General features: G+C 41.7%; 1 protein-coding gene and 1 long non-coding RNA gene across 2 annotated transcripts in view; one reads left to right on the top strand and one right to left on the bottom strand.

Annotated features, from left to right (window-relative positions):
• The window catches only part of TERF2 (telomeric repeat binding factor 2), a gene marked incomplete at its 5' end in the record, with an annotated part of 41,562 nt that continues 15,000 nt past the window's right edge, over positions 1 to 26,562 (top strand). Inside the window, 5 exon segments of the mRNA XM_014591019.2 lie at positions 1 to 22; positions 127 to 222; positions 881 to 1,011; positions 23,443 to 23,529; positions 25,790 to 25,936. Coding sequence (XP_014446505.1) covers positions 1 to 22; positions 127 to 222; positions 881 to 1,011; positions 23,443 to 23,529; positions 25,790 to 25,936 — 483 coding nt within the window.
• Positions 6,663 to 12,911, bottom strand: LOC114009344 (uncharacterized). The gene is made up of 2 exons (XR_003550774.1): positions 12,489 to 12,911; positions 6,663 to 6,813 (listed from the first exon to the last, which is right to left on the bottom strand). It is a non-coding gene; the product is annotated as an uncharacterized LOC114009344 (long non-coding RNA).

The raw sequence follows: 26,562 nt of genomic DNA, 5'->3' as shown, positions 1-26,562 counted from the left end.
CAGATCCGGGACATCATGCAGGGTGAGGGCCGGGCCGGGGGGCGGAGGCTGGGGCGCGGGGAAGCGGGTACGTGGGACCCAGGGTCGGGACTGGAGATCGCCAGCCAACGATGTCTTCTTTCCCAGCTTTGCTTGTCAGGCCTTTGGGGAAGGAGCATACCGTGTCCCGGTTGCTGCGGGTTATGCAGTGTCTGTCGCGCATTGAAGAAGGGGAAAATTTAGGTATGGCTATTTCTGTGTTCTTTCCTAGGCTTACTTACGTAGAGCTTTGTTTTCAAACTTATATCTGGATCTGAAAGATTTGAGGTTAAAGTTCCCTGGTTTCCATTACAGTGTTCTTTTTCATTGTATGACAGCTCTGTTCTCTGGTTCTAGTTTTCTCCAGTTCAGGCTCTCGGCTACTTTTCTGAGCTTTTCATTTTTTTCCCACCTGTTAATTGGTCACCCCAACTTTGTTTTTGTCTCTAGTGAGTTATCTTGATAAAGGCATCTTTTGCCCTGTGGTAGAGTATGAGCACACTTTTTTGTTCCTGAACTTGACAGCTGTTTAGCAAACTCTCTTCAGTTTCTGGCCACTTGTATCTAGAATGATGTGCATCCTGAATTTGAGAGGCAAATGCATGTGTTAAATCTTTTTAGGAGACCTGTTTTGAAAAATATTATAACTACTTTAAATTTATTGATTTGAATTTAAACCCTGACAGTGTACAAAAAAGCCTGTAGCAGATGTATCAACCAATTAAATGCAAAAGTTACTATATATATTTGCATGCTCTTTTTTCATATATATATATAAATAGAGAGAGAGAGAGAGAGAGAGAGACATAACTTTTTCACTCCTTAGAAAGAGCTAAAAGTGAAAAAATGTTCTTTGTCCTAGACTGTTCTTTTGATATGGAGGCTGAACTCACTCCACTGGAATCAGCTATCAATGTGCTGGAGATGATTAAAACAGAATTTACACTGACAGAAGCAGTGGTGGAATCCAGTCGAAAACTGGTCAAGGAGGCTGTAAGGCTCTGTTTTTAATTTCCTTTTAACAAAAATTAGGGATCTTTGAAATACAGTGCTTAATCTTTCTGTGTGGGGTAGAGGAAAAACGCTATGGAGAGAACAAGCAAGCACACACACACGGACTTCAGGTACCTCCTCTCCCACCCAGGCTGGGAAAGTATCTGCTCAACCTTTTCAATTTGGGTGATTATCTTTGTGGCCCTGTCAGGAGGGACCACAATGCACAGGAAGTTGGTTGGCACTGAAGACAGCATTTTGGAGGCTATTGTACCATTCCGGAGCACTATGAAAAGCCTAATAGTTATTCTCACCTAGGGTTTGTTCATCCTCGTTTACAGTAAACGAAGGCTGGGGCCTTGGGAAATGAGGGACTGACTGAGTTTGTATGCAGTTATCTGCAGAAAGAGAGGTGTAGAGAACATTCCCTTTGAGCCTATAGATTGGAATCAGAAGTGCTGGGATAATGAGCCAGGTAGAAAAGCACAGGAAAGGCAGAAGACTGGTACCAACACTGCCCGTAAAAATCAAGAAAACGTAGGATGTCTAGAAATCTGGAGCTATCACTGTGTCACAGTCAGGCAGTTTAAGTATTAATGGTAGAATTTATTTTTATTTGAAACATAGATGTAGCGGGACCAGCAGTTAGCGTAATGGCTATGTCGCTGGACTCCCACGTAGTCGACTGTGCTTTGTGTCCCAGACCCAGTGGCTTAAAACTCACGCTGGGCGCATGTGCCTGCGTGCGTGCCCAAGATCCTGGGAGGAGACTGGAGGAGAAGGGATTGCGGCGTGGCCATCTCCCCTGGGGGGGTGATTTCTCGTTTTCTGTCTCTGTGTCTGTCTGGCGAGCGCACACGCCAAACAGCAAAAACCTCTTTTAAAAAAAAAGAAAGAAAAGAAAAGAAACATAGATATAGCTATGGGAAGCAGTCGGAAAAATATTTTTCTTCTTCATTAGCCAAGGCTGAGGGTCTGGAGGCAGGGTAGATGGTCACACCGCAATCCCTTCTCCATTCTCTCAGGATTGTGGGCATGCATACAACAAGTGCCCAGCGTGTTTTAAGCCTCCAGGTCCGGGACTCAAACCGTGGTTGGCCATGTGATATAACCATCATGCCATCTGTTGGTCCCTCTTCTTATTGTATTACTGTTACAGCAGTGTAACAGAATTATTCCAAGACTTACCAGGTTAATACAATAAATATTGGGCCAACCGGTGGTATGGTAGTTAACCGGCTGGATCCTACATGGTGGACTGTGTGGTTCAAGTACTAAATCCAGTGGTGGGGCTGTGTGCATGTGTGCCCAAAATTCTGAGAGGAGAATGGATGACAAATGATTATGGCATGGTAAGTCCCCCCTTGAGAGTGCTTCCCCCCCACACACACACACCTCTGTCTATCTCTGGTGAATGCATGTGCAAAACTAAAAGTAAACCAATATTCTGTTTCCAAAGGCCCAGAGGTGGTAGTTTAACTGAGTGGCTCAGAGTCTCTCCTGAGGTTACAGTCATTTCAAGCTCAGCTTGAGAATCTGCTTCCATGTTCCTTGTGCACATGGTTGTTAGCAGGACACACTTTCTCACTGGCAGTTGGAGATGTCAGCTCCTCGCTTCTCCATACATGACATGACAGCTTGCTTCCCATGGAGCAAGTGATCCAAGAGACAGTGAGAACCTAAGGTTGAATGTGTAATCTTTTATAATCTAATCTCAGAAAAGACATTTCATCACTTCTGCCATATCACACAAACCAATTGGAGAAGTGTGTGTGAATGAGACTCAAGCAGGAAGTAGGGATCGTTATTAGGGGCTACCTTAGAGGTTGACAACCGTAATTATCTTGATCTATTATTAAATGATACAATACAATTTGTTGCTTCAGTTTACTACTTTTTTTACAAAATTGTCATTTAGAGTCATAGAATGTATTAATGTCCATCTTTGAGAAAATGCCATGGGATCCCTCAGCTCAGTGAGACCTTTTGATACATTTAAGCTTTATAAAGTGTTGCAACAATTTATTTAAAAGTATATTAAAGTTTATCATTTAAGTTATTTGTTAATCTAGAACTTAGTGTATGGGGATTTCTAGAGGAGGTCTCCTAGACTCTTTCAGAGGGTTCATAAGGTCAAATTTTTTTTTTTAATACCGAAGTGATATTTTCAGTGCACTGACATTTGCATCAGTGCAAAAGCAGTGATGGGTAAAAACTGCAGGTGCCTTTGCACATCAGTATAGTGGAAACTACTTGTAGTCATCGTAGTTTTCACTGCCAAGGCAATTTTTTAAAAGCCTCTAGTTTTAATTAAGAATGTTTTTGATTAAGCAGTAAAGATTTTATTATTTTTATTAAATATAGACCCATAAGTAAACATCTTTTCAGTATTTTGTGTAATAAAATACAGAGTATGCCTAAAGCATTCTGCTGTATACCAAACATGGTGGTTTTAGGAAAAGCCTTTGTGTGATTACTTTGAGTTGCATGCTGAACTAGCTACCTTCTTTATAGAGCAACATATTTACCTTGAAGAGTAACTGACAAACTGGTTATTCATACTTGGTATTTGCCAGTCATTTTCTTAAGCATGTACAAAATGAACCTGTCATTTAAAACAGTGACAGTATTTGTTGCCAATGATAAAACTCAGGCTTTCAACTGAATATAAGAATTTTGGGAAACTTGTAGTCATATGCTCGATAGCTTCCCAATACTATTTCTGAAGATTGGTAATATTTAAAAATAAATAAATAAATAAAATAAATATTGGTAATATTTCAAGTCACAATTGTTATTTGAAAAGTATTTTTAATGAGAGTGCTAGTATTTAGAAGATTTATATAACTAAATGAACCAGCATTTTCTAAGTGATCAATACATAATGTTACAGAATCATTCATGGAAGAACAATTCATTAAAGGATAAGACTGACAGTTTTTGGGGGAACAATTTTCACTATAGGGTGTTTGCGCTTGCTGGAGAGACTGGAGATGGCCACACTGCAATCCCTTCTCCTCCATTCTCCTCTTGGGATTTTGGGCACGCACACACATGTGCTTGGTGTGAGTTTTAAGCTGCCAGGTCCAAGACCAAGACCCCTATCAGCAATGTGAGATTCCAGTGCCTTCACCACTATGCCACCTGCTGGCATAGATTGATAAGAGGTTTTGTTTTTTTTTTTAAGAATTATTTTATTTAACTTTATTTTTAATTCAACCAAAAAGAGAGCGCGAGAGAGAGAATGTTGCCAGATCCAGGACTCGAACTGTGATTGGCCATGTTGAAGTCCAGCGCCCTTAACTACCATGCCACCTACTGGCCCAAATTGATGGATTTTAATGTAACAGATTAAAAAACGTTTACTTGTTAAAATTTAGAATAGAATCAGGGACCAGCAGATGGTATAATGGTCACATTGCTGGACTCCCATGTAGCTGGCCACAGTTCATGTCCTGACCCGGAGGCTTGGAACTCACGCTGGCCTTGTGGGCGTGCATGCCCACAATCCTGAGAGGATAATGGAAGAAAAAGGATTGTGGCATGGCCAGCCCTCCTGGGGGGGTTCTCACTTTATGTGTCTCTGTCAAATGCACACGCCCTATAACAAAAGTCTCTCCCCCCAAAAAATTTTTGTATAGAATCAGAGAAGAATATACCCAGTTTTCTGAAGAGGCTATTAAAACACTCTCCCCTCTTTCACCTTCCTATCTGGATAAAGCCATAATTTTCTTTTTTAATTTTTGCAGTGAGTGCATGTGACCTATAGCAAAAGAGAGAGAAGAGGAGAAGAGAGAAAGTGAAAAAGTACCCTTGTATCCTTCTAGTGGGGGATGACCACATCGTAATCCTTTCTCTATCACTCTCCCCTCGAGAGTTTAGACATGAATGCAGATACGCCCAGCACATTACTCAAGGACCACTGGGTCTGGTCTCAAACCTTGCAGTCAGCCATGTGGGATCCAGCCACCTTAACCACCAGCCAGATTTCTTTGAGAACAGGGAAAACAACATATGGCCTGTATCTTGGAGAAGCATTTAAATGTTGCACCCCCCCCCTTTTAATTTAATTTAATTTAATTTTATTTTTTTTCTGGAGAGGTTTTGCTATAGGGCGCTTGCGCTAGCCACAAAGTCAGAGAGAGACAGACAGAAAGTGTGTAACACCCCCCGGGGGGATGGGCATGCTGCAATCCCTTCTCCTCCATTCTCCTCTCAGGATCTTGGGCATGCATGCACATGTGCCCGACATGAGTTTAAGCCACCAGGTCCAAGATTTGAACCATGGTCAACTATATGGGAGTCCAGTGACAGCCATTTCGCCAACTACTGATCCCTACTTGTTGCTTTTTGTTGTGAAGCATTCTGTCCTACACCTTTGATGATAGCACTTCGATTTTTTTGGTGGGGGTCTTAACGCATCTAGGGTGCTGGTACATCAGACACATAATCTTAAGACTTTGATTCTTTTTTTTTTTAGTTGTTTTTTTTCCCCTCAAGAAAGTACCTTCTCACTTTCTCTCTCTATGTCTCTGTCTCTCTCTGGTCAAATTAAAATGAATGAGTAAATAAATATTTTATTCATTGCCATTATTTTTATTTTATTTTATTTTGAAGTTGACCAGAGAGAGAGAAGGAAAGTGAGAAAGCAAGTTGCCAGGTCTGGAACTCGAACTGCAGTCAGCCATGTGGGAGTCAAGCTGCCTTAACCACTACTTCATCTGCCAGCCCCAACCCTGTTATTTTTTAAATTTTTATTTATTTTATTTTTGGAGAAGCTTTTGCTATAGGGCATGTGCACTCACCAGAAAGACAGAGAGACAGAGAGAGAGACAGAAAGTGAGAAATCACCCCCCAGCGGGTACAGCCACACCTAATCCTTTCTCCTTCATTCTCCTCTCGGGATCTTGGGCACGCACGCACACGCGCTTGGCGTGAGTTAAAGCCACCGGGTCTGGAACTTGAACCACAGTCTGCTACATGGGAGTTCAGAGACATAGTCATTACACCAACTGCTGGTCCCTAGCCCTGTTATTTTTTGTTGTTTGTTTGTTTGTTTGTTTTTTGCATCTGGTTCTTTAAGCTTTTTTTGTTTTTTTATGAGTTTAGATTTTTTTCTTCCTTTGTTAATACATGTTTTCTGGCGTTTCTTTCCAACATAACCTGTCTTCACCTATTTTGAAAATCAGTATTTGGAACTTTATTTTATTTATTTATTTATTTTGAGATGTTTTCGCTATAGGGCGCATGCGCTCGCCAGACAGACAGAGACAGAGAGACAGAAAGCAAGAAAGCACTCCCCAGGGGGGATGGCCACGCCGCAATCCCTTCTCCCCCATTCTCCTCTTGGGATCTTGGGCACGCACGCACACGCGCCTGGCGTGAGTTTTAAGCCACCGGGTCCGGAATGCGAACCATGGTTGACTACGTGTGAGTCCAGCGACATAGCCATTACACTAACTGCTAGTCCCGGAACTTTAATTTTTTTAAAGAAGCCAGACACATCAATATTCCTTAGAACTACAACAAATAAAAAAAGATTCTGAGAACTACAAATTGAAAATGCAATGATTTTGTCTCTAAAATTTCTTTTCACAGAAAATTAAAATATCATTTAAGAAGACAAACTTACAGCACAGATTTTAGACACAGACTTTAAATTTCAGTTTTAAAGGTGTTCACATTTCCTGTCTTATTTCACAAGTGAAATATAGTAGGTCCTGTTTGCTCTGAGGAATACTTTGTCCCTCTCAGCAGAAACGGTGTGGGACTGAGAAGAATGGGATGATATAATTCCAAATACTAAGACAAAACAAAACAAAAGAAAAAACTGTCAGTCAAGAATTATATACTCACCAAACCTATCTTTCAGAATAGAAAGAGACTTGCTCAGACACGCAAAAATTGAGGGAATACACTTTCACTAAGGGAGCCTTATGAGAAATCCTTAAGGGGGGAGGTCTTCTTTTTGGACCTAAAGGACAATAACTATGAACATTTTAAAAAAAGAAAATACAAAATACACAGATAGAATAGACACAAATGAGGAACAGAAAAGAATCAAAGTCTATTACTACAACAAACCACCAAAACATAATCATAGTAAGAGAGAAAAAAAACAAAACACCTAACAAAATGACAGTAGTAAGTTTTAGTCTATTTATAACAACCCCAAATATAAATGGATTAAACTCCCCATTGAAAGATACCGACAAGCTGAATGGTTAAGAAAACATACTCGGGGGAACCAGCATTTAGCGTAATGGCTATGTCGCTGGATTCCCACGTAGTCGACCGCGGTTCGTGTCCCGGACCCGGTGGCTTAAAACTCACGCCGGGCGCGTGTGTGTGCGTGCCCAAGATCCCGAGAGGAGAATGGAGGAGAAGGGATTGCGGCGTGACCATCCCCCCTGGGGGGTGATTTCTCGCTTTCTGTCTCTATGTCTCTCTCTGTCTGTCTGGCGAGCGCACGCACCCTACAGTGAAAATCACTCCAAAAAAAAAAAAAAAGAAAACATACTCGGGATGGGTCCAGCAGTTGGTGTAATGGCTTTGTCCCTGGACTCCTATGTAGTTGACTGTGGTTCGTATCCTGGACCCGGTGGCATAAACTTTGCCGGGCACATGGCGTGGCCACCCCCCGAGGGGTGGTTTCTCATTCCTGTCTCTGTCTTTCTGGTAAGTGCATGTGCCCTATAGCAAAAACCTCTCCCCCCCCCCCACCAAAAAAAAAAAAAAAAGAAAAAAAGCTTTTGGGGCTTGCAGATGGTGTGGTTGAGGCGCTGGACCTCCCACATGGCTGGCTGTGGTTCAAGTCCTGGACCTGGCAGCTTGCTTTCCCACTTTCTCTTTCTCTCTCTGGTCAGATTTTAAAAATAATAAAAATAACAATGAATAAAATTGAAAAAAAATAGAAAACAGTATTAGGGACCAGCAGATGGTATAATGGTTACATCACTTGACTCTCACATGGTTGACCGCAGTTCAAGTCCCAATGGCTCGAAACTAGGGTGTGTGTGTGTGTGTGTCCAAAATCCCAAGAGGAGAGGAGAAGGTATTACAGCATGGCCATCGATGATTTCTCGATTTCTCTCTTGCTATCTCTGTCTGGTGCACATATATACCCTATAACAAAAATCTCTTTAAAAAAAGAAAACATACTCTCTTCTGTCTCCTTTTTCTTTTAAAGAATTATTCTCTTTAACTTTATTTATTTGTTTGTTTTGATTTGACCAAAGGGGGACAGAGTGAGAGAGAGAGAGAAAGTGAGAAAGTAAGCCACCAGGTCCGGGACTCGAACCATGGTCAACCACATGGCAGTCCAGTGCCCTTAACCACCATGCCACCTGCCGCTGTGCCCACCCCATTCTTAATTCAAATATAAGTCTTAGGGACCAGCAGGTGGTGTGCTGGTTTAGGCACTGGACACTCTCACATGACCAACCACAGTTTGAGTCCTGGAACTGGTAGCTTGCTTTCTCATTTTTGTTCTCTTTCACTCTTTGTGTGTCTTGCTCTGGTCAAATTAAAAAATAAATGAATGAATAAATAAAATTAAATAATTCTTTAAAAAAATAAAAAAATATTAAGTCTTAGACCAAATGTTTGGATCAGTCTTTGAGGACTCTGAAATGTAAATGGTAGCACACAGAAGGGGAAGAAGATCAGAATTTGAAGTTCTACCAAACCAGTTATGAGTAGTTTACCATTTTTTCCCCCTCCTTCAGTATCACCTAGCCTGGACTCAAAGATAGCCTGAAACTCCAGGCTTGAAGAGAGAGAATAGCAAGAGCTCTTGGTTCTGATCTGAGGAGTAGGAAAGGATCTCCTCAGAGTCAGAGATGGTGGGAGAAATCACATTTCTTTTTTTTTTTAACCTTCTTTCCTGGCCTGGTTTACAGCAATACTGCCCTGTGGTAGCAGTGGGCCAGCAATGACTGACAACAGGGCAGGCACCTTAAAACTGAAGGAGAACTCTCAGGAGAGAGGCTGTGAACTCGAGAGCTTGGAGTGAGTTCTGCCTTTTTTACTGTGTCCTACTGCTTGGGCCTTGATGCAGTGGTTTGTGTATGGCAAAGTAGGAGAACCAAAGCCCAGGAATGCAAAGTTGTTTTATATTTGAAAATCTGTCACTGGGGACCACCAGTTGGCGTAATGGCTATGTCGCTGGACTCCCATGTAGTCGACTGCAATTCGATTCCCGAACCCGGTGGCTTAAACTCATGCAAGGCACGTGTGCATGCATGCCCAAGATTCCAAGAGGAATATGGAGAAGGGATTGCTGTGTGGCCAACTCCCTGGGGGGGTGATTTCTCACTTTTTGTCTTTGTCTCCCTGTTTTTCTGGTGAGCTCATGCACTCTATAGCAAAAACCTTTCCAATAGAAAGAAAAAGAAAGAAAATCAATAAATGTAAGCCACTGCATTAATCTAAAGAAGAAAAGTCATATGATCGATTATAGCAACTGACACAGAAAAAGCATTTGACCAAAAACACCATTGGTTCATATAAAAACAATTGCAAACTAGGAAGAAAAGGGAACATCCTTAACCTGATGAAAGGCATCTACAAAAAACCCACAGCCAGCCCCATACTTAATGGTGAAAAACAGAACGCTTTGTCCCTGAGGTCCAAAATAAATCAAAGATGTCCATTATCACTATTTCTACTCAATATCATACTGAATAGCTAGTACATTAAGGGAAGAGAAAGAAATGAAAAGTATAAACACTAGAAAGAAACTAATAAAACTGTCCCTTTTTGCAAATGACATGACTGTATGTAGAAAAATCCCATGGCAGGCCAGCCAGTAGAAGTGTGGTCATGGTTCAGGCTGCTGGATCCCACATGTCCTACAACATGGTTCAAATTCCCTGTCGTTTGAAAAACATGCTGGGTACGTGTGTGCATGCTCAAAATCCTGAAAGGAAAAGGGATTTGCAGTGTGACCAATCCCCCATGGGGACTGCTTTCTCGCTTTCCTGGTCTTTCTGTTCCACCCCAGTGAATGCCCATGTGCTCTAAAAAAATAAAAATTCCATTGAATATACAAAAATAGCTCTTATAATAAATAACTTTAGCAAGGTTGCAGGATATAAGATCAACACAAAAATGATCATATTTCCATATATTTCCAGTGAACAATTTGAAATGAAATTACCAGTAAACAGCGCCGTTTACAGTAGCACCAAAAAAGGAAAGAGAGGAGACCACTAGATGGCATAATGTTTACAATGCTGGATTCTCACATAGTCGACTGCAGTTCGAGTCCTGGGCCTAGTGGTTTAAAACTCACACCAGGCACATGTTTATGCATGCCTGAAATCCTGAGAGGAGAATGGAGAAGGGATTGCAGCATGGCCATACCCCCTGGGGGGCAATTTCTTGCTTTCTGTCTCTGTCTCTCTGGTGGGCACAAGCACCCCATAGCAAAATCTCTACCCCCAAAAAATAATAAGATAAAAGTATTGGGGCTTCTTTCCTGGCCTGGTTTACAGCAATACTGCCCTGTGGTAGCAGTGGGCCAGCAATGACTGACAACAGGGCAGGCACCTTAAAACTGAAGGAGAACTCTCAGGAGAGAGGCTGGGAACTCGAGAGCTTGGAGTGAGTTCTGCCTTTTTTACTGTGTCCTACTGCTTGGGCCTTGATGCAGTGGTTTGTGTATGGCAAAGTAGGAGAACCAAAGCCCAGGAATGCAAAGTTGTTTTATATTTGAAAATCTGTCACTGGGGACCACCAGTTGGCGTAATGGCTATGTGGCGGGACTCCCCTGTAGTCGACTGCAATTCGATTCCCGAACCCGGTGGCTTAAACTCATGCAAGGCACGTGTGCATGCATGCCCAAGATTCCAAGAGGAATATGGAGAAGGGATTGCTGTGTGGCCAACTCCCTGGGGGGGTGATTTCTCACTTTTTGTCTTTGTCTCCCTGTTTTTCTGGTGAGCTCATGCACTCTATAGCAAAAACCTTTCCAATAGAAAGAAAAAGAAAGAAAATCAATAAATGTAAGCCACTGCATTAATCTAAAGAAGAAAAGTCATATGATCGATTATAGCAACTGACACAGAAAAAGCATTTGACCAAAAACACCATTGGTTCATATAAAAACAATTGCAAACTAGGAAGAAAAGGGAACATCCTTAACCTGATGAAAGGCATCTACAAAAAACCCACAGCCAGCCCCATACTTAATGGTGAAAAACAGAACGCTTTGTCCCTGAGGTCCAAAATAAATCAAAGATGTCCATTATCACTATTTCTACTCAATATCATACTGAATAGCTAGTACATTAAGGGAAGAGAAAGAAATGAAAAGTATAAACACTAGAAAGAAACTAATAAAACTGTCCCTTTTTGCAAATGACATGACTGTATGTAGAAAAATCCCATGGCAGGCCAGCCAGTAGAAGTGTGGTCATGGTTCAGGCTGCTGGATCCCACATGTCCTACAACATGGTTCAAATTCCCTGTCGTTTGAAAAACATGCTGGGTACATGTGTGCATGCTCAAAATCCTGAAAGGAAAAGGGATTTGCAGTGTGACCAATCCCCCATGGGGACTGCTTTCTCGCTTTCCTGGTCTTTCTGTTCCACCCCAGTGAATGCCCATGTGCTCTAAAAAAATAAAAATTCCATTGAATATACAAAAATAGCTCTTATAATAAATAACTTTAGCAAGGTTGCAGGATATAAGATCAACACAAAAATGATCATATTTCCATATATTTCCAGTGAACAATTTGAAATGAAATTACCAGTAAACAGCGCCGTTTACAGTAGCACCAAAAAAGGAAAGAGAGGAGACCACTAGATGGCATAATGTTTACAATGCTGGATTCTCACATAGTCGACTGCAGTTCGAGTCCTGGGCCTAGTGGTTTAAAACTCACACCAGGCACATGTTTATGCATGCCTGAAATCCTGAGAGGAGAATGGAGAAGGGATTGCAGCATGGCCATACCCCCTGGGGGGCAATTTCTTGCTTTCTGTCTCTGTCTCTCTGGTGGGCACAAGCACCCCATAGCAAAATCTCTACCCCCAAAAAATAATAAGATAAAAGTATTGGGGCTGGCAGGTGGCATGGTGGTTAGGGGGCACTGGACTCTCACATGGCTTACCATGATTTGAGTCTAGGACCTGGTGACTTGCTTTCTCACCTTCCTTCTCTCTATGTGTCTGATCAAATTAAAATAAACTAATGAATAAATAAATGAAATACTTTTAAAAAATTTTTTTCTAAATTGGGGGCTGGCAGGTGGTGATGGTTAAGAGTGCTGGACTCCCACATGGCTGACCATGATTTGAGTCTAGGACCTGGTGGCTTGCTTTCTCTCTTTACGTCTCTCTTTCACTCTGTCCCTCTATTGTCAAATTAAAATAAATAAATATATACATTAACAAAATGACAAGAACTCCAAATATGTGTTCCTTAAAAAAAAAAAAAGAAAAGAAAAAAGAAAAGATACTTAGACTTACGTTCAGGACTGGTATGTGGAAAAACAAAATGCTGATGAAATCAAGACCTAATGGAAAGAAATACCATGTTTGTGGATTGGAATTCTTAATGTAGTCATCAGTTTTCTCCAGTTGGATTATACAGAGTTAATACAATTCTAATTGCAATCTCAGTAGGATTTTCTGTAGATACAGACTAGCTCTCTGTCTCTCTGGCGAGCACATGCGCCCTATAGCAAAAATCTCTCTAAAACAAAAAGAGTTGAGGGACTTAACGCTACCCAGTTTTAAAAACTACTGGAAAGCTATAATACTCATGACTGTAGAGATAGGTTAATGAAGCAAAATAGGAAAGTGCAGAAACAGACCTACACAAATAATGACCAACTGATTTTTGGAAAAGCTGTGAAGGCAATTCAAAAAGAAAAGATATTCGGGCCTGACAGATTAAGGGAGCTGGACTCCCACATGGCCCACCGTGGTTCGAGTCCTGGACCTGGCAGCTTGCCTTCTCTCTTTCTCTCCTTCTTTGGTCAAATTAAATACATAAAATAATTCTAAGAAAAAAACTTTTGATCTCCTTTTAAAAAAAAGTATTCAACGGAAACAGGATGGTCTTTTCTTTTTTTGCCAGAGGACACATGCCCTTGCAAGACAGAAATGGAAAGAATGAGAACAAGAGAAAGGGAAAGGGAGAAAGCACCCTCCATGGGAAATGGCCATGCCTCAATCCTTTCTCCTCCACCTCTCTCTCGCTTTATGATTCTAGGCATATGCATGTACATATTTCTCAAGAGCCGTGTCCAGGACTCTTAACTACATTGTTGGCCACGTTGGATGCAGTTACCTTAACCACCACCCATAGCCTGGCCCTTGGATAGCCTTATCAACAAATGGTGTTGAAACAATTGAACGTCTATATATAAAAAAAATGAACTTTGGGGACCAGCAGCTGGCACAATGGCTATGTTGCTGGACTCCCATGTAGTTGACCACAATTCGAGGTCTGGACCCAGTAACTTAAATTCACGCTGGGCGCATGTGCATGCACGTGCCCAAGAACCCGAGAAGAAAATGGAGGAGAAGGGACTGCTGCGTGGCCATCCCCCCAGGGGGTGATTTCTCACTTTCTGTCTCTTTGTCTTTCTGGCGAGTGCCCATGCTCTATAGCAAAAACTCAAAAAAGAAAAGAAAAGAAAAGAACTTTGACCCTAAATTCTCACCTTAAAATTAAAAAAAAAATTTTGGAGAGGTTTTTGCTATAGGGCGCGTGTGCTCGCCAGACAGAGACAGACAGAGAGACAGAGAGCAGGAAATTACCCCCCAGGGGGGATGGCCACACCGCAATCCCTTCTCCTCCATTCTCCTCTCGGGATCGTGAGCACGCATGCACACGCGCCCGGCGTGAGTTTAAGCCACCGGGTCTGAGGCTCGAACCGCGGTCGACTACATGGGAGTTCAGCAACTTAGCCATTACACTAACTGCTGGTCCCCTGGATTTTTTTTTTTTAAGAGAGATTTTTGTTGTAGGGTGCATGCGCTTACTGGAGAGACAGAAAAAGTGAAAATCACCCTCAAGGGAGATAGCCATGCCACAATCCCTTCTCCATTCTCCTGGGATTTGGGGCATATGCATGCACACACACCTGGTGTGTTTCAAGCATCTGGGTCTGGGACTTGAACCTCAGTTGGCCACGTGGGAGTCCAGCGCCTTAACCATTGTGCCACCTGCTGGCCCCTTATGGATCATAATTAAATATAAAATCCTAAAACTTTGGGACCAGCAGTTGGCCTAATGGCTATGTCACTGGACTCCCATGTAGTTGATTGCAGTTCAGGTCTTGGACCCGGTGGCTTAAACTCACGCTGGGTGTGTGTGTGTGTACATGCCCAAGATCCCAAGAGGAGAAATGGAGGAGAAGGGATTGCGAAGTGGCCACCTCCCCCCACCCTGGGGGGGGTGAGTTCTCACTTTCTGTCTCTGTCTTTCTGGCAAGTGCACGCATCCTATAGCAAAAATCTCTAAAAAATATAAATAAATAAAAAATAAAATCCTAAAACTTTTGGAAGGAAAAAAAATCAAAGAAATATTCATGTCCCAGAATTAGGCAAAACTGCTAACTTAGACTTCACCAAAATTGAAAACCTTTACTCTGAGAAAAAATACTGTTAAGAGATTGAAAAACATGGTGCTGGCAGTGGTGTGATTAAGGTGCTGGACTCCCACATGGCCGACCATGGTTCGAGTCCCAGACCTGGTGGCTTGCCTTCTCACTTTCCCTCACTCTATCTCTGTATCTCTCTCTGGTCAAATTAAAAAATAAATGAGTGGATAAATAATTTTTAAAAATGCTAACCTTTAAGAATAAATAATTAAATGAATAAGTAAAGTTAAATGAAATAATTACTTTTTTAAAAAAAGATTAAAAAACAAGCTGTGTATTGGTAGAAAATATTTGTAGGGCCAACAGGTCCATGGTGTTTAAGGTGATGTACTCCCACATGGGTAACCTCGGTTAGAGTCTTGGACCTGATGACTTTCTTTCTCACTTTCCCTTTCCCTCTCTTTGTTCTCTCTCTCTCTGGTCAAATTAGAAATAATAATAATGGTAAATAAATTAATTGAAATAATTCTTCTAAAAATTGGCAAATCACAGCTCTGACAAAGGACTTGATCCAAAATAACTGTCAAAAGAAAAATAAGCCTAAATAAATCCATTTTAAAAATTATCTTAATTTTATTTATTTATTTATTCATTTTAACTTGACCAGAGAGGGACAGAGACAGGAGGAGAGGGAAAGTGAGGAAACAAGCCATCAGGTCCAGGATTTGAACTGCAGTCAGCCATGTGGGAGTCCAGCACCCTCAACTACCATGCCACCTGCTGGTCCCATAAATCCATTTTTAAATGGACAAAAATTGCCAAAAAGAGTACAGTTGGTTAAAATACAAGAAAAGATGCTCAGCATCATTTAACTACAGGCTAACTTCAAATTAAAACCACACTGAATACTAATGCATACCAATTAGAATGGCTAAACTTAAAAAACATACTAATAGGGCTAGTTGTGTATGCTACATATGTACCATTTTTAATTGTTGATTTAATAAAAAATGATTTAGGATGTGGAACAATGGGAATGCTCATACATTGCTGATATGAATGTGAAATGACACAGCCACTCCAGAAAACTGGAAAATAACTTGGTCATTTGATTTCCCCTTGGTTTTTGCCATATGGCACATGTGCCCACTGGAGATAGACAGAGAGAAACAATGAGAAGGAGAGTGAGAAATCACCCCCAGGTGAAGATGACCATGCCACAGTCCCTTCTGCATTCTGCACCTAGGAGTTTGGGCATGCGCACACACATGCCAGACATCATTTTTAAGGTGTCAGGTCCAGGACTCAAACCATGGTTGGCCATGTGGGAGTCCAGTGCCCAGCCATTACACCATCTGTTGGCCCTGGCCATTTCTTTTTCCTTTTTCCTTTTTTTTTTTTTTTAAGAGACTTAATGCTATAGGTATGTATGCTCACTGGAGAGAGCGAGAAGGGGACAGAAAACGAGAAATCACCCCCCAGAGGGGATGGTCATGCCACAATCCCCTCTCCTTCACTCCTGTCTTGGAATTTTGGGCACACACACCTGCACATGTGCTTAGTGTGCGTTTTTAGCCACTGGGGCTGGGATTTGAACCATGGTCAACTATGTGGGAGTCCAGCAATGTAACCATTACGCCAATTGCTGGTCCCAGCCCTGGCCATTTTCTATAAAGGTAAATATATACTTTGTATGGTTCACAATAGCATAACACCAAAATCTGTAAATGACTGTTTTGGAATCTCTCTTTTTTTTTTTTTTTTTTGAGAGGTTTTGCTATAGGGCGCGTGCACTCGCCAGACAGACAGACAGAGAGACAGAAAGCGAGAAGTCACTCCCAGGGGGGATGGCCATGCCGCAATCCCTTTTCCTCCATTCTCCTTGGGATCTTGGGCATGCATGCACATGTACCCAGCGTGAGTTTAAGCCACTGGGCCCAGGACTCGAACCGTGGTCGACTACATGGGAGTTCAGCAACCTAGCCATTACACCAACTGCTGGTCCCTGGAATCTCTTCATAACCAAAAAACTGCAAACAGCTCAACTTTCCTTCAATGGGTGAACAGATAAACAAGCTATAGTACATCTGTAAATGAAATATTACTCAGTGATAAGAGAAAAAAAGTGAACTGTTGATAAGTTCATGTATCTCATAGGCATTAAACTGAAAAAAGTCAGTCTGAAGTCTGTGTCCTTAAAAAAAAAAAACCACACACCTAGTGCTACATACTGTATGACTGCACTTAGGCTATTCGTGAAACCACAAAATAGCAAAAATCTCAATGGTTCCAGGCAGTGAGGGATGGAGCAGGGTGTGGCTGCAGAGAAGCAGCACAAGGGAGATTTGTAGATCCTCATTGTGGTAGTGGTGACAGGAATCCCCTTTTGATAAAATTCAGGACACAAGTTAATTATAAGTAAAATTTTAAAACATAATGGGACATATATGATTTATAAAAAGGAACATTTATATTCTTCAAGAAGGTATCTATTATTTTAGTATAATCCTCCCTTACCCATGGGGGATATATTTCCAGACCCCCAGAGGGTGCCTGAATCCATGGATAGCACTAAACCCAATATATACTGTTTTTTTTTTTCTTATATACACATATCTTTCTTAATATTTGTAAGTTAAGTGCAGTAAGAAATTAACAAAATAGGAACTAGTAGGTGGCATGGTGGACACTCCCATATGATTGACCATGGTTTGAGCCCCGGACCTGGTGGCTTGCCTTCTGACTCTCTCTCTCTCTGTCTCTCTCTGTGTATCTTTCTTGTCAAATTTTTAAAAATGAATAAATAAATTTAAATATTTTTAAAAAAGAAATTAACAAAATAACTAGTAGAACAGTTGTAACTATGATAAAATTTGGATGAATATGGTGTCTCAAATTATTGTACTGTACATCAGGTAATTGATAGGGGGGGGAAACAAAACCACCGGATAAGGGGAACTACTCTAAGTGGTAGTTGTCATCTGTTTCTTTTTTGTTTTAAGAGGCTTTTGCCGTAGTGCACTTGGGCTTGCCAGAGAGAAAGACAGACAGTGAGAAGGAAAGTGAGAAATCACCCCCAAGGCCACACTGCAATCCCGTCTTCATTCTTCTCCCGGGGTCTTGGGCATGCATGCAGACGTACCTGGGACTCAAAACACAGTTGGCCATGTGAGAGTCCAACAATGTGACTGCTATGCCATCTGCTGGTCCCAGTTGTCATCTGATTAAGATGGAAAGACTTATTCTGTATCTTCCCTCAGCAGCAAGACCTATGGTTGTTTGTGCTTTCTTATTCAAGAACCAGTTTCTCGCACATAACCTGTATGGCTATGTTTAGCAGGTTGAAACAGAATCACCAGAGATCAGTACTTAATGGATTTCCTTCATCTCCCTCCTTCTCTTGGTCTGTGTCTCTGTACATTTTTCCCTGTGAAGATCGTGAAAATATCTTTGGACCAGTTTTCCTTCCTTTTCTTGTGTGTGATGTTCTTTTTTTAAAAAATTGTGTTTTGACCTAGTATGTGGCGAAGTGATTAAAAGCGCTGGACTCCCACATGGCCGACCACAGTTTGTGTCCTAAACCTGACAGCTTGCTTTCTCACTTTCCCTTTCTCTTTCTCTGGTCAAATTAAAAAATATTATTAAATAAAATAAGTTTTGTTTTGTTTTTTTTTGGAGAGATTTTCACTGTAGGGCGCGTGCGCTCGCCAGACAGACAGAGAGAGACATAGAGACAGAAAGCGAGAAATCACCCCCCAGGGGTGATGGTCACGCCGCAATCCCTTCTCCTCCATTCTCCTCTCGGGATCTTGGGCACGCACGCACACGCGCCCGGCGTGAGTTTTAAGCCACCGGGTCCGGGACACGAACCACGGTCGACTACGTGGGAGTCCAGCGACATAGCCATTACGCTATAAAAAGGAACATTTATATTCTTCAAGAAGGTATCTATTATTTTAGTATAATCCTCCCTTACCCATGGGGGATATATTTCCAGACCCCCAGAGGGTGCCTGAATCCATGGATAGCACTAAACCCAATATATACTGTTTTTTTTTTTCTTATATACACATATCTTTCTTAATATTTGTAAGTTAAGTGCAGTAAGAAATTAACAAAATAGGAACTAGTAGGTGGCATGGTGGACACTCCCATATGATTGACCATGGTTTGAGCCCTGGACCTGGTGGCTTGCCTTCTGACTCTCTCTCTCTCTGTCTCTCTCTGTGTATCTTTCTTGTCAAATTTTTAAAAATGAATAAATAAATTTAAATATTTTTAAAAAAGAAATTAACAAAATAACTAGTAGAACAGTTGTAACTATGATAAAATTTGGATGAATATGGTGTCTCAAATTATTGTACTGTACATCAGGTAATTGATAGGGGGGGGAAACAAAACCACCGGATAAGGGGAACTACTCTAAGTGGTAGTTGTCATCTGTTTCTTTTTTGTTTTAAGAGGCTTTTGCCGTAGTGCACTTGGGCTTGCCAGAGAGAAAGACAGACAGTGAGAAGGAAAGTGAGAAATCACCCCCAAGGCCACACTGCAATCCCGTCTTCATTCTTCTCCCGGGGTCTTGGGCATGCATGCAGACGTACCTGGGACTCAAAACACAGTTGGCCATGTGAGAGTCCAACAATGTGACTGCTATGCCATCTGCTGGTCCCAGTTGTCATCTGATTAAGATGGAAAGACTTATTCTGTATCTTCCCTCAGCAGCAAGACCTATGGTTGTTTGTGCTTTCTTATTCAAGAACCAGTTTCTCGCACATAACCTGTATGGCTATGTTTAGCAGGTTGAAACAGAATCACCAGAGATCAGTACTTAATGGATTTCCTTCATCTCCCTCCTTCTCTTGGTCTGTGTCTCTGTACATTTTTCCCTGTGAAGATCGTGAAAATATCTTTGGACCAGTTTTCCTTCCTTTTCTTGTGTGTGATGTTCTTTTTTTAAAAAATTGTGTTTTGACCTAGTATGTGGCGAAGTGATTAAAAGCGCTGGACTCCCACATGGCCGACCACAGTTTGTGTCCTAAACCTGACAGCTTGCTTTCTCACTTTCCCTTTCTCTTTCTCTGGTCAAATTAAAAAATATTATTAAATAAAATAAGTTTTGTTTTGTTTTTTTTGGAGAGATTTTCACTGTAGGGCGCGTGCGCTCGCCAGACAGACAGAGAGAGACATAGAGACAGAAAGCGAGAAATCACCCCCCAGGGGTGATGGTCACGCCGCAATCCCTTCTCCTCCATTCTCCTCTCGGGATCTTGGGCACGCACGCACACGCGCCCGGCGTGAGTTTTAAGCCACCGGGTCCGGGACACGAACCACGGTCGACTACGTGGGAGTCCAGCGACATAGCCATAACGCTAACTGCTGGTTCCCAATAAAATAAGTTTTTAAGAAAAAAAATCTTAGGTTTCTTGGGTCAGCCAGTGGCAGCTGGATCCCACAGCCAGCTGTGTAGTTCAAGTCCTGGTCCTGGTGGCTTGAAAAACATACCAGCTCATGTACATGTGTGCCCAAAATCACAAGAGGAGAGTGAAGGAGAAGCGGTTGCAATATGGCCATCCCCCCTGAGGAGTGCTTTCTGTTTCCCTCATTCTGTCTGTCTCTCTCCAGTGAGTTATGCACCCTGTAGCAAATTTAAAAAGAAAGAAAAACAAAGAATCTGTATTTCTTTATACCTATAATTATAGGCTGTGTGCACTTGCCAGAGAGAAGGAAAGTAAGAAATCACCCAATAGGGTAGATAGCCATGCTGTAGTCCTCCTTCATTCTCCTCTTGGGATTTTCAAGCTACTGGGTTGGAGACTTGAACCATACAGTAAGCCATGTAGGATCCAGAGCCTTAACCACCATGTCACTTGCAGATCTAAGAAAGGATTTAAGGTAGCTACTTTATCGTCATATATAATTTCAATATTTCCAATTTTTTGTTGGTTTTCCTAGTCTTTTTTTTTTTTTTTTTTTGAGAGATTTTTGCTATAGGGCATGTGTGCTCAACAGAGAAACAGAAAACGAGAAATCACCTCTCGGGGGGATGGCCATACTGCAATCCCTTTTCCTTCATTCTCTCCCTGGGATTTTGGGCTTGCACTCACATGTGCTGGATGTGAGTTTAAGCTGTTGGATCTGAGACTCGAACTGCAGTCAACTGTGTAGGAGTTCAGCAATGTAACCATTATGCCATCTGCTGGTCTCAGGTTTTTCTAATTTTTAAGAGTGTTTACATGTGGGGGCTAACAAGTGGTGTGGTGGTTGTGGCTCCGGACTCTCACATGGCTAATCGTGGTTCGAGTCCCAGACCAAGTGGCTTGCTGTCTCAGTTTCTTTCTCTCCGGGCAAATCAAAAAAATAATAATATTGGGTTGTCGGAAAAGTCATGACACATTTTTACATGGCAAAACAGAAAAATACGTCATGACTTTTCTGATGATCCAATAATAACAAATACAATTAAATATTTTTAATACTTATTTTATTTATTATTATTTTTCATTTGACCAGAGAGAAAGGAAAAGTGAGGAAGCAAGCACCAGGTCTGGGACTCAAACTGTGGTCAGCTATGTGGGAATCCAACACCTCAAACCCACCACACCACCTGCTAGACCCAAAATTAAATAATTTTTAAAAATATTTACATATGTTAAAAATTTTATTTTTAATGAGACTGGCAGGTGGTGTGGAGGTTGAGGCACTAGACTACCAAATGGTTCAAGTCCTGGACCTAGTGGCTTACTTTCTCACTTTCCCTCTCTCTGTTTCTGGTCAAATTTAAAATTGATAATAATAAATAAAATAATTCTTTAAAAAAAGAAGAGTTTTTTTTTTTGTTTTTCTTTTTAATTTTCAGTCACTGTTATTTTCCCTCTATGTATATTCTCTTGTGGTTTCATTATCAAAAGACATTTTTCTGGAACCAGCGGATGGTGTAATGGTTACATTGCTGGACTCCTACGTAGTTGACCACAGTTCGAGTACAAGACCCAGGGGCTTAAAACTCACATTGGTCACATGTGTGTGCATGCCCAAAATCCTGAGAGTAGACTAGAGAACAAGGGATTGCGGTGTGCCTGTTCTCCCTGATGGTGATTTCTTGCTTTCTGTCTCTCTGTCTCTCCGGCAAGCGCATGTGCCCTATAGCAAAAATCTCTCATAAGAAAAAAAAGAAACTTCCTCTGAGGCTGACTAGATCGCATCCTACTTAGAACTTTGTCCTTTTTATTTAGTTTGTACTTTTTATTTACTACTTACGGATAAGCTGGGTCCTTTTTTTCAGTAATTTATAAACTCCACCTGGGGTTTACAGTAGTCAGTCTTGTTTATTCATTCTTTCAGAAGTAGCCTCAGGCCTTTTTCGAATGTAACTAGTACTACTCTATAGTCAGCAAATCACTTAGTCCTCCTTCCTACCCCTTTCCCCCCAAGATATCCTCCCTCCTACCTCTTCTTTTTTATTTAATTTTGCTATAGGGTGTGTATACTCACCAGAGAGAGAAAGAGAAAGTGAGAAAGCACCCCCCATAGGGATTGGCCATGTCATAGTCCCATCTCCATTCTTTTATCAGGATTTTGGGCAGAAGCATACACATGCCTGGTATGTTTTTTCTTTTCTTTCCTTTTCAATTTTTGCTGTAGGGTGAGTGCGCTTACCAGAGAGAGACAGAAAGTGAGAAATCACCTCCCAAGGGGACGGCCACACTACAGTCCCTTCTCCATTCTCCTCTTGGGATCTTGGGCATGTATACACCCGTGCCCGGAGTGAGTTTTAAGTCACTAGGCCTGGAACCCAAACCGTAGTCAACTATGGGAGTCCAGCAGTGTAACCATTACACCATCTGCTGGTCTCCCAGTATGTTTTCCAAGCTATTGGGTCTAGGACTCAAACTGCAGGGTCGGCTGTATGAGATCCAACTGCCTTAACCACCAGGCCTCCTACTGCCCCCACCCCCTCTACTTCTTAAATCAAAATTTTTGCATCCAAAAAGAACACAACCAATTGTTAGAGGAACCTGAAAATTACATGGGCCTAGAATGATTCCTGTCCACTCTGTCATTTCTTAGGTAGCCATATTAAAATTTGTTATACGGTTTTAATCCAGGGCATAAGATTTTGCTTTTGCTTGGTCAGCCATTTAAAACCCACTGTAATACTGAAAAGCTACTATCTGGGACCAGCAGCTGGCATAACGGCTATGTCATTGGACTTCCACGTAGTCGACCCCAGTTTAAGTCCTGGGCCCGGTGGCTTAAACTCACGCCAGGCACATATACATATGTGCCCAAGATCCCAAGAGGAGAATGGAGGAGAAGGGGATTGCGGCATGGCCATCCCCCTTGAGGGGTGAGTTCTCGCTTTCTGTTTCTCCGTCTCTCTCTTTCTGGCAAGCTCATGTGCTCTATAGCAAAAACCTCTCCCCCCGCCCCCCAAAAAAAAGAAAAGAAAAGTTACTATCTTTTAAAATCTCCTTTTTTTTTTTTTTTTAGAATTATTTTATTTAACTTTATTTAACCATTTATTTATTTTAATTTGACCAGAGAGTGATAGAGAGAGAGAGCATGAGAAAGCAAGCCGCCAGGTCCGGGACTCGAACCGTGGTTGGCGATGTGGGAGTCCAGCGCCCTTGACCACCATGCCACCTGCTGGTCCCAAAAGTTACTATTTTATAAGCTGGACAGGACAATTTACAGTTTCACAATACTTGAGCAATAATTGTTAGTTTTTAAGAACAGGAATATGATATAATGTGAAAAAGTCCTGGGGTATATAAGACTCAGCTTTACTTTTTAGTAGAGCTTATTCTGATAGCTGATATTCTAATTGTATGTGTCATTACAAAAGTAAAGTTCTTTTTCTTCTTTTGTAGGCTGTCATTATTTGTATCAAAAACAAAGAATTTGAAAAGGCTTCGAAAATTTTGAAGAAACATATGTCTAAGGACCCCACAACGCAGGTAAATTTGATAACCTTTTGTTCTCATGATTAAATCCATCTTACTGCTTTTTGTGGGTAATAGGGAAAGGGTTGTCAGAAATACTAACTATTCACCTTTTAAGTATGCAACACCTCTCGCATGTTGTCCACTCTAAGGTTAGTTCTTTTTTTTCTTTTGATAGGTTTTTGCTCTAGGGCACGTGTGTTCGCCAGAAAGACAGAAAGAGACAGAGACAGAAAGCGAGAAATCAGCCCCCAGGGGGGATGGCCACGCTGCAGTCCCTTCTCTTCCATTCTCCTCTTCGGATCTTGGGCACGCATGCACATGCACACAGCATGAGTTAAGCCACCAGGTCCAGGGCTCAAATCACAATTGACTACAAGGGAGTCCAGTGACATAGCCATTACACCAACTGCTGGTCCCAGCTTTTCTTTCATTTTTAAAAAAATGTGTCAGGGGAACCAGCAATTAGCGTAATGGCTATGTCGCTGGACTCCCACGTAGTCGACCGCGGTTTGTGTCCCGGACCCGGTGGCTTAAAACTCACGCCGGACGCGTGTGCATGCGTGCCCAAGATCCCGAGAGGAGAATGGAGGAGAAGGGATTGTGGCGTGACCCCCCCCCCTGGGAGGTGATTTCTGGCTTTCTGTCTCTCTGTCTCTATCTGGCGAGGGCACGCACCCTATAGGGAAAACCTCTCCAAAAAGAAAAAAAAAAAAGTGTCAGAGGGTGCTTGCTCTTACCAGGGAATGGGGAAGATAGCAGAAAAGTGAGAAAGCATCCCTAAGGGGCATGGTCACACCGCAGTCCCTTCTCTCTCTCTCCCTTCTTTTGGGATTTTGGGTATACACTCAAATACACTCAGTGTGTACAAACCATCAGGTTTGGGAACAAGTCAGCAGGTCTGGGACTTAAACTATGATCTGCTATTTGAATCCAGTTGCTTTAAACCACCAATCACAAAGTCAGCTGTGTGTTTTTAAATTTTATTTAATTAAAGAAATTTTTTTTGTATTTAAATTTTTGTTTGTTTGTTTAGGTTTTTGCCATAGGGCACATGGACTCGCAAGAAAGAGACAGAGAGAGAGGGAAAGTGAGAAATCTCCTCCATGGGGGATAGCTATGCTGCAGTCCCTTCTCCATTCTCCTTTTGGGATTTTGGGCACGCATGCAGCTTGAACTGCAGTTGGCTATGTGGGAGTCCAGTGCCTTAACCACTTACTATGCCACTTCCTGGCCCCTAAATTTTTATTTTTGAAAAGGTAATACGTGTATATGGGAACCAGCAGTTAGCATAATGGCTATGTCGCTGGACTCCCACGTAGTCAACCGCGGTTCGTGTCCCAGACCCGGTGGCTTAAAACTCACGCCAGGCACGTATGCGTGCGTGCCCAAGATCCCGAGAGGAGAATGGAGGAGAAGGGATTGCGGCGTGACCATCCCCCCTGGGGGGTGATTTCTCGCTTTCTGTCTCTATGTCTCTCTCTGTCTGTCTGGCGAGCACACGCGCCCTACAGTGAAAATCTCTCAAAAAAAAAAAAAAAAAAAAGGTAATACGTGTATATAATATGGAAGTCGAAAAGTATAACAAAAGAGGGGGCTGGCAGGTAGCATGTTGGTAAAGGCCACTGGACTTCCACATGGTCGAACATGGTTTGATTCGCAGACCTGGCGGCTTGCTTTCTCTCTTTCTCTCTCTCTCTTTGTCTCTCTTTGGTCAAATTTAAATAAATAAAGCTAAATAAAATAAACTTTTTTAAAAAAGTTCCAATTCATTTTTTAAAAAGAAGTATAACAAAAGAGTTAAGTAATTTTTTTTTTTAAAGAGATTTTTTTCGCTGTAGAGGACATGTGCTCACTGGAGAGACAGAGAGTGACAGAAAGCTAGAAGTCACCCCCCCTGGGGAGATAGCCACACCATAATCCCTTCTCTTCCTTTCTCCTCTCAGGATCTAGGACACACATGCACACGTGCTGGATGTGTTTTAAGCCACTGGGTCCAGGACTCAAACTGGTTGACTACATGGGAGTCCAGCAATATAACCATTACACCATCTGCTGGTCTCTTTATCCCTTACTGTAGCTGCACAGTAACCCACTGAGGCTGAATCTTAATTTACTGACCAGTCCTTTGTGTTGGGCTTTGCTGCTTTTCATATGTTCCAGTGATTATCATCGACAGGATTACAGAAGTTCTGATCGTGTATTGTCTCAACTATCATTGACTTTTTATTAGAGTTCTGTTCTCTCATATTACAAATATCGGTTCTTTGTGTAGAAACTGAGAAGTGATCTCTTGAACATCATCCGAGAAAAGAACTTGGCCCACCCTGTTATCCAGAACTTTTCTTACGAGATCTTCCAACAGAAAATGCTGCGCTTCCTGGAGAGCCACCTGGACGACACAGAGCCCTACCTCCTCACGGTGTGCCTTGGCTTTTCTTCCCTTCCCATAGCCTGTATTGTGTGTAGGCAATTTGAAAATTAGAAGTGAAAAGGGTTAATGTATGTATAAGACTTTGGTTTATGTGTACAAATAACTTAAAGAATTATTTAATTTTGTTTATTCATTTTTTATTTTATTTTATTTATTTTTAATTTGACCAGAGGGAGACAGAAAGAGAGAGAGAGAGAAAATGTGAGAAAGCAAGCCTGGTGGCTTACTTTTTTTTTTCTTTTTTAATTTTTAAAATTTTCTTTTTTAATTTTTTTTTAATTTTTAAAATTTTTAAAATTAATTTAATTTTTTGTTTAATTTTTAATTAAAAAAAAATAAAAAGAAGAATATAATGTAAAGAATAGAAGCAGTGAGGCTCAGGACAGCACGGGAAAGAATCAGACCCCCGGCTGTTCTAGGTGGTGGACTGTGATACATGAGCCTGGCCTAGGGTCATTTCCTTTACATTCCAGGTAACTGGAAAATACTTGTCACTGTCTGTATGTGAAAATAAAATGCTTAGCTCTTGGGACCAGCAGTTAGCATAATGGCTATGTCGCTGGACTCCCATGTAGTTGACCGCAGTTCGAGTCCCGGACCCCGGGGCTTAAACC

Source organism: Tupaia chinensis, unplaced genomic scaffold (assembly GCF_000334495.1).
Source record: "Tupaia chinensis unplaced genomic scaffold, TupChi_1.0 Scaffold000523_1, whole genome shotgun sequence".
In the NCBI taxonomy this organism is placed as follows: Eukaryota; Metazoa; Chordata; class Mammalia; order Scandentia; family Tupaiidae; genus Tupaia; species Tupaia belangeri.
Note: the sequence above shows the minus strand (reverse complement) of the source record. Positions and strands in the feature narration are given on the sequence as shown.